General features: G+C 46.8%; 1 protein-coding gene across 1 annotated transcript; it reads left to right on the top strand.

Moving 5' to 3' along the window:
- The first annotated feature begins 3191 nt into the window (after window positions 1-3191).
- Window positions 3192-16706, top strand: LOC118795549 (ras-related protein Rab-3A). Its single transcript, XM_036554118.1, has 5 exons — window positions 3192-3267; window positions 12736-12963; window positions 15693-15811; window positions 16112-16236; window positions 16451-16706. The coding sequence occupies exons 2-5, from the start codon at window positions 12736-12738 to the stop codon at window positions 16639-16641; spliced, it is 663 nt and encodes a 220-aa protein (XP_036410011.1). The 5' UTR covers window positions 3192-3267; the 3' UTR covers window positions 16642-16706.
- Window positions 16707-16815: the final 109 nt, after the last annotated feature.

The following is a 16815-nucleotide window of genomic DNA, read 5'->3' as shown; positions in this document are numbered from 1 at the left end:
CCTCCACTGCAACCGTAGCCCTGCGTTTTAAAAGCTTCCTTCAGGTCTGCTGCCGATCTCTCTTTCTACAGCTCCGACAGTCAAAGCGCAAGGACTTTTAAAGAAAAAAGAATACTAACCAAAACTCAGTAGCATTCATACGTATTTAGTTCATAGTTCATGTACAAAAAAATACATTGCATTTTTGTAGGGTCTGTGACACTGTTGGGCAGATTGCTGTTTGAGAGCGTGTTTTATAGATTGGTGGGGGCGTGTAAGGCCACCCCCCCCCTCGCCCTATAGCTCCCCCCCCCTCGCCCTGTAGCCCCTGTTTCCTCTGTGGTATCGATCTGTGTTTCGCTCTTCACAGGGACATGGCCAATGACGCTCCAGCATGACACAACTCAGACTGTCATTTCCCTCTGGCCAGCGGCGAGTTTCCATCCACAGTCACATTGCTGATAGACCCCCCCCCCCCCCGCCGCCGTCCAACAACCCCCCCCCAGGGTGCTGTCCCTTCCCTCGACAGCCCGGCGGTATGAGTATCTCTTGAAAGCAAAGCAATATGTGTCAAAGAGGATTTGTGCCATTTAAGAGTTAATACCATCCCCTGACTCCTGACCCCCACTGTGGAAAGGTAGAGGCAGGTGAGGCGAGAGGCCGCCTCGGTCTCCACAGCAGCCTGCCGGAGTCGAGCGTGCATGTGCATGCGGGTGCACGTTTCCCTGCGAGATTGCCGGGCAAACCGTGCGGCCAACGTCGATTCACGCCGGGACCTGCTGGCTGCAGCTGCAGGCTGCTGTGGGCGTGAGCAGCTGAAGGTACTCCTGTGAAAGGGGTGGGGACAGACCACTGTGACTCTGCGCTATAACGTGACAAATGACAGAGGGATCTGCAACACCAGCAATTCAGGTTTGATCTGATGCATGAGCACAAGTCGGCAGGCCCCAAAGGAAGGAGCACTGAGGAAGCCCGCACAAATGAACAGATCTCCAGCGAATCTTCAGAGCTGCAGTGCTGTGTCTTTCCTCTGATGCTCTGTAGCCTCTTTGTTTCCTGTGACATCACAATCGTCTGTCTCGTTTCGGAATCCCCGTGTACAGCGTAGAGTAGGCGGGACCACTGCAGCTGCAAGGGGGCGACCGAAATGTTTTCAGAACAAACACTAAAGCTTATTGAAGTTGTACAAATAAGGGTGTCATTCATGCTTTTCAGATTTAGTAAAAACAAAAAAAAAAACATACTGTAGATTGCTGATGGACTCGCATAAGAGCCAGTACAGTTTTCCATCCACACAGCTGTTTCTCTGCTGAAGATTCAGATTCCTCTAATACCACAGCCTTATATTTGAAGGAGGAAAGATGCTCTGTCATTGTGGGTTTGGAGTCTTGATGTTGTAGAATGTAGACACTACGAGATTTATTAGGCCACACCATGGAACGTGGAGGTACAGACTCAGGCCTGTAGCCAAACTAGCATTTTTCATGTGTCTCTGTTCTTTTCTCTCTCTCTCTCACCGAGCTGAGGAACTGTGCCACATGTCGCTGAATGATTATTCTCTGTATGTCATTATATGTTTGTGTTTTTTCCTTTCTTTCTCAGTGTGTAAAATAAGGGTAATTTATGCTTTTATGAACGTGAGAAAGGCAGTGAGACTGTCGTATGAGCACACAAACTGTACCTTCCAAGAGAGAGAGAAAACAGCACTTCTCTGAATTACTCCAACATTTTTGTGCTTGTTTTGTTCCTTGTTGATTACCTTTAATGAAGCCAAACGACTCCAGATTTCAGGCTGTTCTAGAGAGGGAACTTAAATAAATGATGAGAAGCCATTCCAGTGTTTATGTTTGGTGTTTGTGTGCTTTTGTCCTGGGATGAATGTTACTGAATAATTTGACTGTTGGAATTCCCATTTATTGTGTACATGTTCTCTTTAAAGTAAAGGACAGAATGCTTCTGATTTTGGCAGTGAAGGTGCTTCTTCCAGACCTATTGTTAGTGGTTCCTGGATAATGATGATTATGATGATGGGAGTGATGAAGATGATGGTGATCATAAGCACGATAACAATATGCATGTATTTTGTGACACTCTGACAGGCTACAGACATTGTACAGGATTGAAAAATGTCCTCCGAAGTGTATTTGTTACAGGTAAGTGGGCTACTTCATTGTATTGCACCAACATGACCACTGTATATATATATCAGATAGTTCTGGCTCGCTACACCCACCTTTTTTTTTCAAAGCTGATTTAAGCCCCTTTTCTCTGGTGACTGGGTGGAGGGTAGATGTCTCACATTTGTCATCTTTTGAAAAACATCCATGTTTCCACAGCATCAGCTGTTTGATTAATTTGCTAGCTTTGTATCACCCCTGTCATTACAGGTATTAGGAGGACATAATGAAGCCTGCCAAAATAAGATTCAATGATGTGCAACTCATCTGGGTTGCTCATCCTTCTGCATTCACAGAGCCCACTGTATTAGCTTATCCATCAATACACATAATGATCAGTGAATGTATACGTAACCTATGTATTGATAGAAAAACAACCCTTTTATTAACGGGTGGCTATAATGTGCATATTCAATGAATCATATGCAGCTAGCCACAAGCAGGGTGAAATTAAACATTTCCTTTCAATTTTTGAAAAAAAAGATGAAAAACACAAAAAGTATTAGCAAAAAAGAACCTCAAACACAAAATAATAATGTTAAATAAAGCAATATATTTCTATTATTATTCATATTATAATAATGAATGTCGAATATCTTTGGATTTAGAGCAGAAAATAGTTAGATGTTTCATGGCCTGTTCTAAAAATGTTTTATGTTTTAACATTGACTGTAACCGGAAACATTAGTCAATGTATCATTCCCATCGGGTATCACGATATTCCGATCATTTCAGCAGGGGTGTGTGTTTTCTGAGGGTGCAATTCAATATCAGCACCGCTCCGCTGCGTGGACCAATGCGTGGGCTGAAAGATAAACACATTCGTCAAGTCGATTGAGAATTTTCTGTTTTTCTCATGAATTATATAGAGCGGCTCAGATGGTTATAAATAAAACATTACGCTGGGTCGCGTCCTGAATATTCTGAAACGTTGAAGTGGAATCTTAGTCCGGATTGGTTCTTTCAAGTGTCAGTCAACCTGCGGCCGCACTGGGGGCCCGCCCCCGAGTCAGCGGCAGTCAATCAAGTGACGTCTGTGTTTCTGCAGGTGCGAGACCGAGTGCTGCATTGGTGCATCAGGAGCTGCAACTGAGAAAATAGACATTAAACGGTAAGCGGATGACTGTATTTCAGAAATATTCCTACTTTTTAGTCTACTGTTGACGAAATTGTCTGTCTTCCCTGCGATTTCACCTGCGATGTGTCGGATGAATGAAATAAAGGAAGAATAACCTTCATTTGACATAGGATGCTATAGCTTAGCAGCAGAAGTCATGGCCAGCCAGATGGATATAAGCAGGGAAAAGCATTAGCAGGCTGGCCCGCTGTATCTGCTGTTACCCTGCATTTGAAGTCTTTGGAAAACAGCGTCGCTATACATTGAAATCAGAATGTGACTGTCTATTTCAGAGTAATTCTGAGATATATCTAATCTAATTATTAGCCGATTCTGACCGGTGCCGGGGATGATCAAAAGGATAATATATCGAATTTTAACTAGAATTAAAAGCTTGCTAACATCGGCGGAGTGATGTATTGAAATGAGGACACAAATGCATCCACCGTAGTGTAAAGAACGACTATGTGCGGAATTTGAGCTAGATAGGAATTGAGTACGTAATATATGATTTTTTTCTTCGTTAATACATATAGTTGATGTTCTTGATAACACACAAGCAACATGGTTCCATCACTGATCTCGCAAATGCTAGCCTAGCTCGCCATCCACGGAGTGGCTAGCTTCGCGTAATCGTTGACGCTTGTGAGCTCGTTCGTCGTCGATGTGAGCTCATTTGAGGGGCGATTTTGTGTGTGTGCGTTTCGGTTTGTTTTTCCCTCAAGTTTTGGGCTGTTTTGGGGCGCAGGACGGTTGGAATTAAGACAGGTCAGTTTTGATTCCCTTTCTCGCTAATTTCCTCGCTCTGAGTGTGGTTTGTGAACCTGATCAGCCCCGCGGCATGAAATGGTCACGCAGGGTGGGTTTGCCAGCCTTTCCTATCTGAGGCGAGGAAAGCGGATAACAGGGACCTGTGTTTCTCTAAGGGAGCCGTATGCAGCCTGACATATTATAAATTCGTTTCCTGCCGGGTTTTTGTAGCGTTGAGTAGCTTCTCCGTTACATTGGCAGCACTGTAATAAATCGATTTCAGACAAGACGCCACGCAAAGCTGACTTTGTCAGCAAACCTTTCCGGTGGTGCTCATCTTTAAATTTATTCATCCTCATGCTCATACCATACGCAGATAGCCGGTATACACACGCCCTTTCATGGGCTCAGCGAATTTTGCCAGATAAACTAGTCTGTCAGACAAGACGTTATTTAATTTCAGTTTGTCATCTTTTTCCGGGTAATTGTAATGTTTTAACCTGTCTTGTACGGCGTATAACCATTCATTTACCAGGCAGTCACTACAGATACATGGCGTAATTAAAATTAGTAATTGTAGCCTAAGGCGTAGGGGGAATGGCTCTGCACAGCATTAGCCTTGAAGGAAATCGGTGGGAAAAGGTGCAGGTGGTTCTTAAATATTTCAGCATGGCTTCATAAATATTGTCTGCATCAATGGCCAGAAATATCTGTTATTTTGTGATTTGCAAGGGTCCCCCTGGCAGGTATGTTTCTCTGTGGAAATTTTTTAATGTTTTAATTGCTGTAGCAGATAAAAGCCTTATCAGGCTGCAGTCATCAGGGTTTTTTTTTTCCTGAAAATGAACAGGAAAACCACAGAAGATGCAGATGTTGCAGTTTTTCTCTCTCAGGCTCAGTACCATCAAAAACAAGGGACCGTACAGAGGAGAGGAGAAAAACGCCCCAGGCAGCATCCCTGTGTCAGGGTTTTAAACCTCACCCCAGGGCTGTTTAAACCTCACCCCAGGGCTGCTGTTTCTTGTATTACATTTTGCACAGCGGAGCTGCTCACATGAATTGAATGCAGAGACCAATTTTGTTTGTGATCATCATTGATTTGGTTCATTAAACAGCTGTAACACTCTAAGAACGTGTAAGGTATTTACTACACCTCCTTGTCTCAAATTAAACCCAGAGGTCTGTGTGAAGCACATTGTCAAAAACAGCCATGCCACACAGAGACGAGGTCTATGCAGGCACTCGCTCGGTGATTAGCGTGTTTTAGGTTTTGTGCATTGTGGGAGGTTAAGCCCTTACACGTGCTTTGGTGTCCAGTGGTATCATAGGCTAACATGGCTCTGTGGGGTGGCTGATTCTGCATGAACAGTTCACCCATGGATGCATCTCAGTGCTGCGCTGCCCCCTCGGGGCATTTTGCTGGGAGATGCTGAGTGGAGAGGTACACATTACATTTACATATGTGGAAAAAGCCTCGTACCCAGAGCCAGTTACAGCGTGCGGTATGTTTGTGTGTATAGAACGGTCACATGGGCACATTTTCAGACCCAGAAATATCATTAACGTATTAAAGTAAATGTGAGACATAAATGCATGTATAACAATGCCACAGTAACTGTACTGAAATACTAAGGAGACTGTGAAGTGCTATAAAATCAGGAAAACTTCAATAACTGAAGAGTAGAAATCTCAAGGTGTAAGACTGCTGAACTTAAGTGCTATATCACGGTCCATAATGAAAGGGCTAGAATCTACTGTTTGGGTGTGTTCAGATCGGGGGAGGGGAGAATTCGGATTGGGGGAGCCGAGGTTCAGGTTGAAGAGGTGGTGCTTTGGTCTGTGGAAGACGCTGGCCCCTGACTCCGCTGTTCTCCGCTGTGTCGAGCTCTTTCCGCCACACAGAGCTGGCAGGAGGCACGGCTGCGCGGGGTTTGGATCAGCGGGCGCTGAGTTTGCAGGGCAGTGCAGTCTGGCCTCCGAGTGTGGCCTCACCCCTCTCACTGCCTGCAGGCCGGGTATCTGAGTCATCGGAGTCATCGGAGTCATCTGGTCATTGGCAGTGGGAGGGGAGCCAGGAGGTGAGATGTGGGTGTGATTCTGGAGCGTGTGGACCCCCTGAGCAGCACCGCTCTCGATGAGCTTCACAGGTCCGGTTTCCCATGGAGACTGAGGGCGGTGCCGTGGTCCACGCTGGACGGAACCGGGGCCAGAACCTCAAGCTGAACCGAGCAGGTGGTGAGACAGGGCTGAACTCTGAAGATGCTGTGGAGGAGGAATCTGCAGGACTATATTAAATCTTTTTTACTATGAGTAATACCAAATTAATAATTGTGGGTATTATCTATAATAATACCAAATTAAGAATTTGAATGTTCAGTCATGATATCCGTAATTAGTGATCCGATAATGTGGTTCAATATTTTAAAGCCTACAAAGAAAGAAAATGAGGAAAACTGGGTCGTCTACCTGGATACACCTCCCAGCGATGGGCCTGAGTGTGGAAGCGTGATGTGCGGCTTTGCATAACTCAGTCTTCTCTGCAACCCGCCTTTCCTAGGACCGCATGCTACGCTCACATTTTCATATGTGATTCATTTCTATTCCTGAGTATTTAGTGGTACGGTTCAGATAAAGCGCTTTGCTCAACAGGGCCTTGATTTTGTAACCTTGTGTGAGTACATGTCTAATTAGTGTACCACTTTCCCCCCCAACACTTGAATTAATGAGACTTGTGCTATTCTGTGACCTTCTCGGCTGTCAGGATTGGCCACTGAGGTGACCAGTTTCTGTCCAATCACGCCTGAGCAGCTTTGTGAACCTGCAATCAAAACACCCTGTAGCTGAAAGGCAGGGGGTCATCTTCATTTCATTTTTTGGTTAAAGAAACTGTGTCAAGTGCTGTTGCCAGGGAGCTACTCAACAAGCCATACCAATGTAGCCAGCTAACTGTTCCTGCCTACAGCGGTTAGGAAGGTAACATGGAAGTGTTTTGCTGTCAAAAAGTAACTGACCAGTTATTGTGTCATAAGATCGCATAATTGGTTATGTATCTTGTGATTGTTTTATTGAATGACCTTATCATTTGATCACTTGATGAATTCCTGAAAGAGAGCTTTAGTTTGAAGTGTTGCAACATCACAGTTTACTTGGAGGGCCTGGAGATGAAGTAATTTTACAAGCATTTATAGGCAGCTTGATATGTGAGTATATTTATCTTCACCAAATCAACCCAAAACATCAGCTTCACCAAATCGAAACATCAGCTGTTGAGAAGTCGCGTCTTGTGTTTGATCTCCTGTGCACGTGTGTGTATGCCTGTGTAAGCACAGTATGTGTGCTGTCAGCTGTGCTTTGTGCGTATGAGCAGTGCTTATAAGGACAGGTGATTTCAGGGCTGTAATAAAGACACACGAGTGTCTTGACTGCTTTAGTGCTTACGCTCTCCGCCTTCATAATGTTTCTGTCAAGAACTCGCCACCACAAATCAAAACGGCGCTGTGTTTTTATTAATGTTGTAATATTATTATGATTTTATTAATGTTATAATATTGGGCAGACTCCCTGGTACAGTGACTTATGAGGCTTTCCTGGCAAGATACACAGACACAGAATAATAAGTAATAATTCAGATAGTCTTACACTGAAAAACAGATAAGATACAAGCCTTCATCCAAAGCTGCGATGAGCTGATACATAGTGCTTAAAAATAAACATTATTTACTCATAGTGTAGGTACAGTCCCTAACAGTGGTCAGTAAGGGTAACATACGGCTCTAACTTGTGGATACGGAGCTCATATCAAACCATCTTACAGGCCGAGTAGCGGAGTGCTTACTGCTGGCACACACAGCACCACACAGGGGTGGCTTTGTAATGCAGGGAATTTGGGTGCAGAGTGTTCTTAATATGTAAAGTATGTGTGTATGTAAGTTGTGTGTTGTCTCTTGTGTTCTTGTGTTCTTGTGTGCTTTTTGGAGAGAATAGGGTAACACATTTTGCACCGGAAGTGACTCTCAGACCCGAGCCGATCATGGTGTTTTGCTGTGTGAGAGCAGGTTTTCTCGTTAGGTCATGTGTCATTGATTAACAGATAGACAGTGTGTGGTAGCTCCACCCATGAAGGGGTTCTTGAAAGCTGAGCCCCCCAACACTAGTGTGGGTTGAGTACAGTACAGGGGTACAGGGCTGCTCCACCAGTCAGGCCCCAGAGGTGCAGTGTTAAACCACAGCTGGGCTCTTTGCGAGGCTGGTCCACCCTGCGGTCACTCCTACACCGCTGTCTGAAAGCAGTCATCTGGAGGAGACAGCGTTGCGCTCGTCCGACTCATAATCTGAACCCACCTGGCTATTGAATTTCATGATCGCTGTTTCAGGCGTTTTGTATATTTACATCCGCTCTGTGTTGTCCTCTCTCTCCTTCCTGTTTGCACCTGAGGTAACCTTGTAAATGAAGCTTATTTGGTCATTTCACTGCGGTGGGGTTTGTATTTGTGTCACCTCTCTTTGTGGTGTCCGGCGTGCCCCTCTGTCACAGTTTCTGTTATGAGAAACTGACAGTGGCCAGTTTAATGGATGCTGAGCAGTACTATTCCAGAGAGTTCCACACACCTGTGTTTCTCTTTTAAAGGTTTTTCCAAGGCACAAAAGCCCCAGTGTACACAGAAAATGGAGATTATTCCCGATTCCAGACATTTAAATAGAACAAGGCATTTCTGACAGCCACAACAAATCAGCAAGAGAAAAACATGACACTGTAAGATCAAGATTATTCAAATTGTTAATCTTTGCAATTTTTCAGTTTATCTTTCAGTGTATCTATGGCTAATGTAGGAAAATCAAGCTAAAGGAAACATGAAATTAGGGGAAAATACAGCAGAAAAATGGTAGAACGTGAAACTAAAACTTTCTCTCTACATATATATGTATACTATATATATACACATTAAATATTATAAATAGAAAGAGAACAGTAGACGAGTAATAATGCGGAGGTGAATGAAAGCTTAGATGAATATATTGTCTCCGGCTGCATATTCCAGCATGTTCTGAAGGCCTTGTTCATTCTTGTTCCTGGGAGTTCTCGGGTTTCACTCCGGCAGGGAAAAGAACAGTGAGCGCAGGAGACGTTTGCTTCCATATTTAGCCTGCGCTGTGGCCCTGGGGGACACTGGGACGTTATTTTCTGAAGTGGCTGAGCGCTGTGAACCCCTGTGGCCTCCACGTCGGGTTTCTACTGAGTTGCTAGCGTTAGCATTAATGTTAGCGCGGTGAAGCCAGGGCAACTTAAACAGGATCCTGCTCTCTCCGTCCACGCTGATGCGCTAGCTACAGATCTTTCATTTGGCCGCACCTTGACATTAATACTCCTGATGACCCAACAGCTCTTTCAGCATCGGCAGTGGCACAGACACCATGTTCAACGTCAAGCACGCTGAGCAGAATATCTGTGGAGAAAATAGAATATTTATGGCAATGGGAGGATCCGGTGCTGTGTGTGCTGGTGTGCCAGGTATTGAGCACTGAGCTCAGCTGGGTGTCAGTTCAGGAAATAACATGCCTGTGATGTGTGTTCCTCTCTGTTTGGAGACAATGATACCCTTCCGGAATGTGCCGTCTGTCACTGTGGAAGGAACACCAGCATCATTACCAGAAAGGATGGGAGGCAGCGTGGCGTGGTTCTGATGGAATTGTAACCAGTAGGATATAGGTTCAAATTGTACAGGGGGCACTGCCGTTGTGCCCTTGGGGAAATTATTCCTTCATGTATGCATTGTGTCTCCGTAAAGTGCAGGAGGAAGGCCTGTTATGGGGTGGACCTGCAGCCTGATCCCTCATATAAGGGGATTTTACATTTATATGTGCAGATCAAGCTGTAGTAACGTTAACGAAGTCTAGATAAACATGCTCCTCCAGCACAAACGCTGAAAGACTCTGAGGCAGATGCATGCATGCATGCACTGCACAGTTTTACAGGAAAAGGAAAGTGTGAAGAAGACACGCCAGACCAGAGAGGCTGAAGGTGGGCCGGTTAGAGGTGTTAACCAAGAGCGTCATTTCTGTCGAAAAAGAGGTACATGGTGTCACGCTACAGGAGGGGGCTGGGACAGCCAGAAGCAGGACTGATGAAATCCTGTTACTGTCCGCCTGACAGTGCTCAGTGCCATTTTCCCTTTAATATGCACTCTGTCAGCCAAGCAAATGATGAAATTTTCACAACCCGTTAGCTTGAAATGTACTTAAAACTTCAAAGTGACCTTTAAAGTCAAAGCCTTCAAACTTCAGATGTACATATATTTCTGTATTCTGTTCGTAGCAGTCAATGAGCACAGTGGCTTAGAAATGTTCAGGTTTCGTCTGTGGATGAATTAAGCTTCTCCTTCCATTTATAAACTTTGCAGACGCTCCATTCTCTGTGATGTGCACAGCTTACACTGTAGTTACCATCTGCTTATAAACAGTTGGATGTTTGTTGAAACGGTTCAGGGTAAGTACCTTGAGCCGCGGCGCAGAGCCCGAGGCCCGGCTGAGAGTCGGGTCTGATGAAGTGGAGTGGTGTTTATGGCTCTTTATCTGATGGCTTTAGTGAAAGAGTGAAGGAAGGGCTGGGGGCCGGAGCATTCTTAAAGGGCCAGCGTCGCACCACAGATGACAGACGGAGCATAAAGTCCAAGGCCCCAGAGGACGACGATGGGAAGCCATCCGAGGAGGCCGTCTTCTCCCGAGGCTCAGATTTACAGATGCAGAGCGGCTTTAGTCCCTCTGATTAACAGAGAACGAATTTGGTGCGTGCTGACAAATCGCTCTCTCTTTCAATCGATCGCTCACTTCCTTTTGTGATGCCCAGACGGGCCCTGGCAGACCTCTCCTGGTGTTAAATCGCTTGCCCGCTCCCGATCTCTCCCGCCTGCCTCTCGGGTGAAGGGCTGTAATTTGGGCTTTGTGTCTAATTGAAGGCTCTCTGTTGCAGGCTGATGGTCACAGAGTCGCTGTTTGTGAGAAACTCAGCAGTCACATCAGAGTGACTGATGAAGTTTTATCCCTTTTTGAAAGGCTTATGTGCACAGCTTGTTTTTTATTAAGTATTGTATGATCATTCTTTACCGTTGAATGTATGGATAATAGAATTTATAAGCATATGAATTTTAAAGCATGAATATGAATAAAGCATACAAATTATCCCATCACTGCTTTCCTTAGATCCATGTAAATATAATTTGATATTGTGTTATGTTCAGTATTTCTCTGTTGGCTCTACTGACTATTATATTTGACTATTATATCAAGCTCAGCTTTTTCCTGCTACACCAATAAGTGACAGTTTGAATCACATAAGTGGAAAAAAAGTATCCACAAAAGGTAATGTAACATTCTTTTTGGAGACATCATTTTGGCTCAAATAAGAGACAGGGTAGAAAAGGGAGATTTGTCTGGCCATTTTTAATAATGTGGGTGTGAGGACGTGAATATGTCAGCATTTTGCCTAATAATCACGAGTGTTTCGATCTGCAAAAACATGGCGGCACGAGGGTATCTCCAATGAGCAAGACTGAGAATGTCAGCAAGGTGGCAGTTCACACATTAACAGGTGATTCCACTTCTTAACCAAATGAGGTGTAATTTTGGCCTGTTCTGAAAGGAGGGAAAATTCCACCCCTGTAGAAAGCTGTAATTTGTCCGCGATCAGGGCCGTGGCCAACAGAGAGACCCCGTAATGTTACCCTCTTCCTGAGCCTGGCAGATTCTCCAAGGTTACTCGTGTAGTTTGCTTTGAGTGTAAAATGTGATCAAGTTATTCAGCAGGATGTGTTTGCTGAAGCAGGCCGGATGAATAGCCTTCCTCCAGGGTGGCGGAGCTGAGCAGCCCTTCACCTCAGTGCTGTAGTGCTGACCGCTTTTCCCGCTGTTCATCTCCTCTCTCACTGCTGACCGCTGTTCCTCTCCTCTCTCACTGCTGACCGCTGTTCCTCTCCTGTCTCACTGCTGACCGCTGTTCCTGCTGTTCCTCTCCTCTCTCACTGCTGACCGCTGTTCCTGCTGTTCCTCTCCTGTCTCACTGCTGACCACTGCTCCCGCTGTTCCTCTCCTGTCTCAGTGCTGACCGCTGTGCCTCTCCTCTCTCACTGCTGACCGCTGTTCCTCTCCTGTCTCAGTGCTGACCGCTGTTCCTCTCCTCTCTCACTGCTGACCGCTGTTCTTCTCCTCTCTCACTGCTGACCGCTGTTCCTGCTGTTCCTCTCCTTTCTCACTGCTCCCGCTGTTCCTCTCCTGTCTCAGTGCTGACCGCTGTTCCTCTCCTGTCTCAGTGCTGACCGCTGTTCCTCTCCTCTCTCAGTGCTGACTGCTGTTCCTCTCCTCTCTCACTGCTGACCGCTGTTCTTCTCCTCTCTCACTGCTGACCGCTGTTCCTGCTGCTCCTCTCCTCTCTCACTGCTCCCGCTGTTCCTCTCCTGTCTCACTGCTGACCGCTGTTCCTCTCCTGTCTCAGTGCTGACCGCTGTTCCTCTCCTGTCTCAGTGCTGACCGCTGTTCCTCTCCTGTCTCACTGCTGACCGCTGCTCCCGCTGTTCCTCTCCTGTCTCAGTGCTGACCGCTGTTCCTCTCCTCTCTCACTGCTGACCGCTGCTCCCGCTGTTCCTTTCCTGTCTCAGTGCTGACCGCTGGTCCTCTCCTCTCTCACTGCTGACCGCTGTTCCTCTCCTCTCTGTCTCTCAGATGGCTTCAGCTACAGACGCACGCTATGGGCAGAAGGAGTCCTCTGACCAGAACTTCGACTACATGTTCAAGATCCTGATCATCGGCAACAGCAGCGTGGGGAAGACCAGCTTCCTGTTCCGTTATGCCGATGACTCCTTCACGCCCGCCTTTGTCAGCACCGTAGGCATCGACTTCAAGGTGAAGACCATCTACAGGAACGACAAGAGGATCAAGTTGCAGATCTGGGTGAGACTTTCTAAGCATCAGCACTGTAAAAACAGCCCAGCTCTGATGCTGTTCAACACACACCATCCACTCAGGACTCAGTGTAGCGCTGGGGTAGTTTCTGCAGGACTCAGTGTAGTGTCTCTGCTTCAGCAGGCTTCAGTATGTGTCTGACTTTGACGTGGGCTTTGGAAAGCTGGAGCTCTCTGTCTCTCTGTGGGCACTGCAGTGAGCACTTAGCTGCAGTGAAGATGTCATTTTCAAAGGTCGTTTCACTCAAAAAATCTTTAGAGGTATCGATTCTCTCAAAGACATCTATTGTCATCATTCAGTCAGGTCCATTGGAAAGGGAAGACTTGAGAGACAGGTGTAAAGATGAACTGACACTCAGACAAACCCAAATGTCACCTATTCATATGTATTTTGTTACTGTGTGAATGGTAACAATAATTATGCGAAACGCCAGAAAAGCCAATATTCTCTCTAAGTACCCCAAGGGCAGCCGTCTTGAAATGACGTTACGTCATGAGTTTGGATTGGTGGGTCTACTACAGAACTGAAATAAGATGATTTATTTTTATTGTCTTTTATTCTCTTGAATTCACATAAAACATGAAGTTGAATGCAGGCAGGATTTACGCACCCTTCATGTCCACTGAAGAGCCTGCTCACTATAGCAAAACAGTTTCCATCTGTGCTCAGGCTGGAGATGTTACACCTTCACCTTATACAAGCCGCGATTGATTCCTCAGCACGCTAGAGAAGGATCATATAATGTGTTTACTCTGCACAGGTGTACATCTCCAAATGTCAAAACGGTCCAATCCGGGGTTGTATAGAGCTACATACAATAAAGCTTTCAGATGTAGACGAGCTCGAGCCATCAGAGGATTTGTGGCTGTAGGCTGGCTACTAGGCTACAACGTTAGCTTCATTTATGAGAGACTCAGGGCCTAAGTGATAGCCTTGTGTTTCATGGTTTTCCTTCCAAGTGCAGACTCATATCTGAGCAGCAAAGTAACAGCTCTATACAGGGAGAGTGCTGTGGTACTCTGGACAGATAAGCACTCATATCTGCACACTCATATACGCACGCGCACACACACATACACTGATGCTGACACTCACACTCAGAGAAACTCACACTCTGACACTGAGCTCAGAGAAACACACTCTCATAAACACACACACAGACACTCAGAGAAACACACTGACATTGTGACAGCTGTGTAGGGGCTGGTCAGGGGGATGGCCTTCGGGGGGCTGGGTTTGCTTTAGGGAGGAGGGATACCCAACCCCCCCCAGGAGAAAAACCCCAGCTGGAGGCTCTGAGTGAGTGAGCATCCAGACTCTCTGACCCCCCTCCTGCCCACCCACCCCCCCCTCCCCTTCCCCTCTCCCTCTCCCTCTCCCTCAGAGCACATACAGAACACATCCAGCTGTCACCTGAACCCAGACCTGCATGTTTCACTAGGAGAATATAAACCTTCATCCTCTTTACCAAAACTTCATTATTTCCCATGTCATACAAATTAGATGTGTGTAAATTCTGCTTGAGATGAGATATTGGGAGGTCTATATGCTGTAGCTGGTGGTGTGTCTCTGCATTGTAAATATTGCTCTGCCATTGCTTCACAAAATGTCTAAAAGGAGGGTGAATGAGGGTTTGAATTCAGTCATATTACTGGTGATTGAGTTAAGTGTCGTGGGAGTCTTATGAAAATGGATGAGTCACCGACGTGAAAACTAAAACCTGCACCAGCAAAACAGTGAATCATGAATTTAACTTCTCATGAAATATACACTTTATTTGTAGCAGAACTGGATTGGTGCGACAGGAATGGATGTATTTCAGGAGTTGCAGTGTTTCTCCAGACACTGCAATAGGCTGTACATAGCTGTATGAATGAAGAGTCATGTTAATGCGGGACTTTATACTGTATTTACATTGTACTGTTTTTGATGCTCATTTATATAAACCCACACATCCTGTATTGGCTCTATTACTATTTTTACTTCATTTAATTAACCTGATAAACACTCTCATTTAGTAGCGACACTCTCACTCAGAAAGACTAATGTAGTGTTGCACATTGATTAGCGGAGAGCACAGGAGCAGCATCGGTAACGCTGGTGCAGGACCACAGCAGCAGACTGCAGGCAGGAGGCTGAAACTCTGCTAAAGCAACAGCACCTCACAGAACAGGGCATGATGCTGGGTGACACACTGAGTCCTCTGTCTGCCGTGTCACCTGCACAGGTGCTATGAGGTGTAATGATGGGGGGGCGGGGCCTGAAAGGTGAGCTCAGCGTAACCTGATCCCTCAGTGAGCCAGCATCCCGCTGAGCTGTGGCTACAGACGAGTGGGGGGAGGTGTCACCTTTTGGCAGGTGATTTGTCAGGAGTCCAGAGCAGCATTCCTAGGCATAGGGCAGGCGCAGGAGTGCGTAGCATCTGTGTGGGATAATCAGATGTAGCAGGTTTGGGATACATGCAAGGTTGTCTGTGTGTGCGTGTGTATGCATGCACAAGTTTGCCACGTATGCTGTTTATGTGGGTGTGTGCATGTGTGCGTGCGTGTGTGTGTATGTGCACATGTATTTGTGCGTGCGTGTGTGTGTGCATGCGTAAGTTTGCCACGTATACTGTTTCTGTGGGTGTGCACATGTGTGGGTGTGTGTGTGTCTGTGCATGTGTGGGTGTGTGTGTCTGTGCGTGTTCTCACACTTGCTCTTCTTGTGTGTTGCAGGACACGGCTGGCCAGGAGCGATACAGGACCATCACCACAGCCTACTACAGAGGAGCCATGGGCTTCATCCTCATGTATGACATCACCAACGAGGAGTCCTTCAACGCTGTGCAGGACTGGTGGGTAACCCTGCTGAGCTGTGAGGGAGCGGACTGCAACGGAGTGATTACGAGTGCTGTGATGCAACCGCAAGAAGTACTGATTAATTCTGCAGTGCTACAATTAGTGATTAGGAATTACAGAGTGCTGTAATGTAATGGCTAAGGATTCTGTAATGCACGAATGCAGTGATTACATCATTGTAGAGTGCCAGGTGTTGTGTGTTGAGGGGGTCCAGTCCCGGGCTGCAGTCTGGGTTTTGGGGGGCTGGTCGTGTGGGTCTCTCTGTGGGACTGAGGTGTGTTTGGGGGCGCCTGCAGGTCCACACAGATAAAGACGTACTCCTGGGATAACGCCCAGGTGCTGCTGGTGGGGAACAAGTGTGACATGGAGGACGAGCGTGTGGTGGCGGGGGAGAGGGGCCGGCAGCTGGCCGATCACCTGGGTGAGTCAGAGCCTGCAGGTCTGAGATAAAATATTCAGGAGGGGTAAAACGCATAGAGGGAAAGTGTGCATGTGTTCCTTTTCTGAACCTACATGAGGGCGTCGTGGTGGGTATACCGGGGTGTGATGGGCTTTTTGGGCATGGTGGGCGCGGTGGGCATGGTGGCCGCGGTGGGTGTAGGGCGGTTCCTCACTGTGGTCCTCTCTCGTGTCAGGCTTCGAGTTCTTCGAGGCCAGCGCCAAGGACAACATCAATGTGAAGCAGACGTTCGAGCGCCTGGTGGACATCATCTGCGAGAAGATGTCGGAGAGTCTCGACGCGGCCGACCCCGCCGTCACGGGGGCCAAGCAGGGGCCCCAGCTCACCGAGCAGCCCGCGGCCCCCCACCAGGACTGCGCCTGCTAAAGCTCGCTCCCAACCACCCCCACCCTGCACCCCACACCCCACACCCTCACCCCCCCCCCCCCGCCGCCACTCATACGGAAACACAGGTCAACTGACGGGGGGGTAAAGCTCAAGTCCCCCCCAGACTCCTGAGGTGTCCTCTGTCTGTTTGCCCCACCCAGAGCCCCTCACCAA

The sequence above is a fragment of the Megalops cyprinoides genome, chromosome 20 (assembly GCF_013368585.1).
Source record: "Megalops cyprinoides isolate fMegCyp1 chromosome 20, fMegCyp1.pri, whole genome shotgun sequence".
NCBI lineage: Eukaryota > Metazoa > Chordata > Actinopteri > Elopiformes > Megalopidae > Megalops > Megalops cyprinoides.
This window is presented reverse-complemented; position numbering and strand designations above follow the sequence as displayed.

Coding starts and splice junctions, on each gene's coding strand:
- LOC118795549 (XM_036554118.1), top strand. CDS start 12,736: ATGGCTTCAGCTACAGACGCACGCTATGGGCAGAAGGAGTCCTCTGAC. Junction 12,964..15,692: donor GGATCAAGTTGCAGATCTGG/GTGAGACTTTCT, acceptor TGTGTGTTGCAG/GACACGGCTGGCCAGGAGCG. Junction 15,812..16,111: donor TTCAACGCTGTGCAGGACTG/GTGGGTAACCCT, acceptor GGGCGCCTGCAG/GTCCACACAGATAAAGACGT.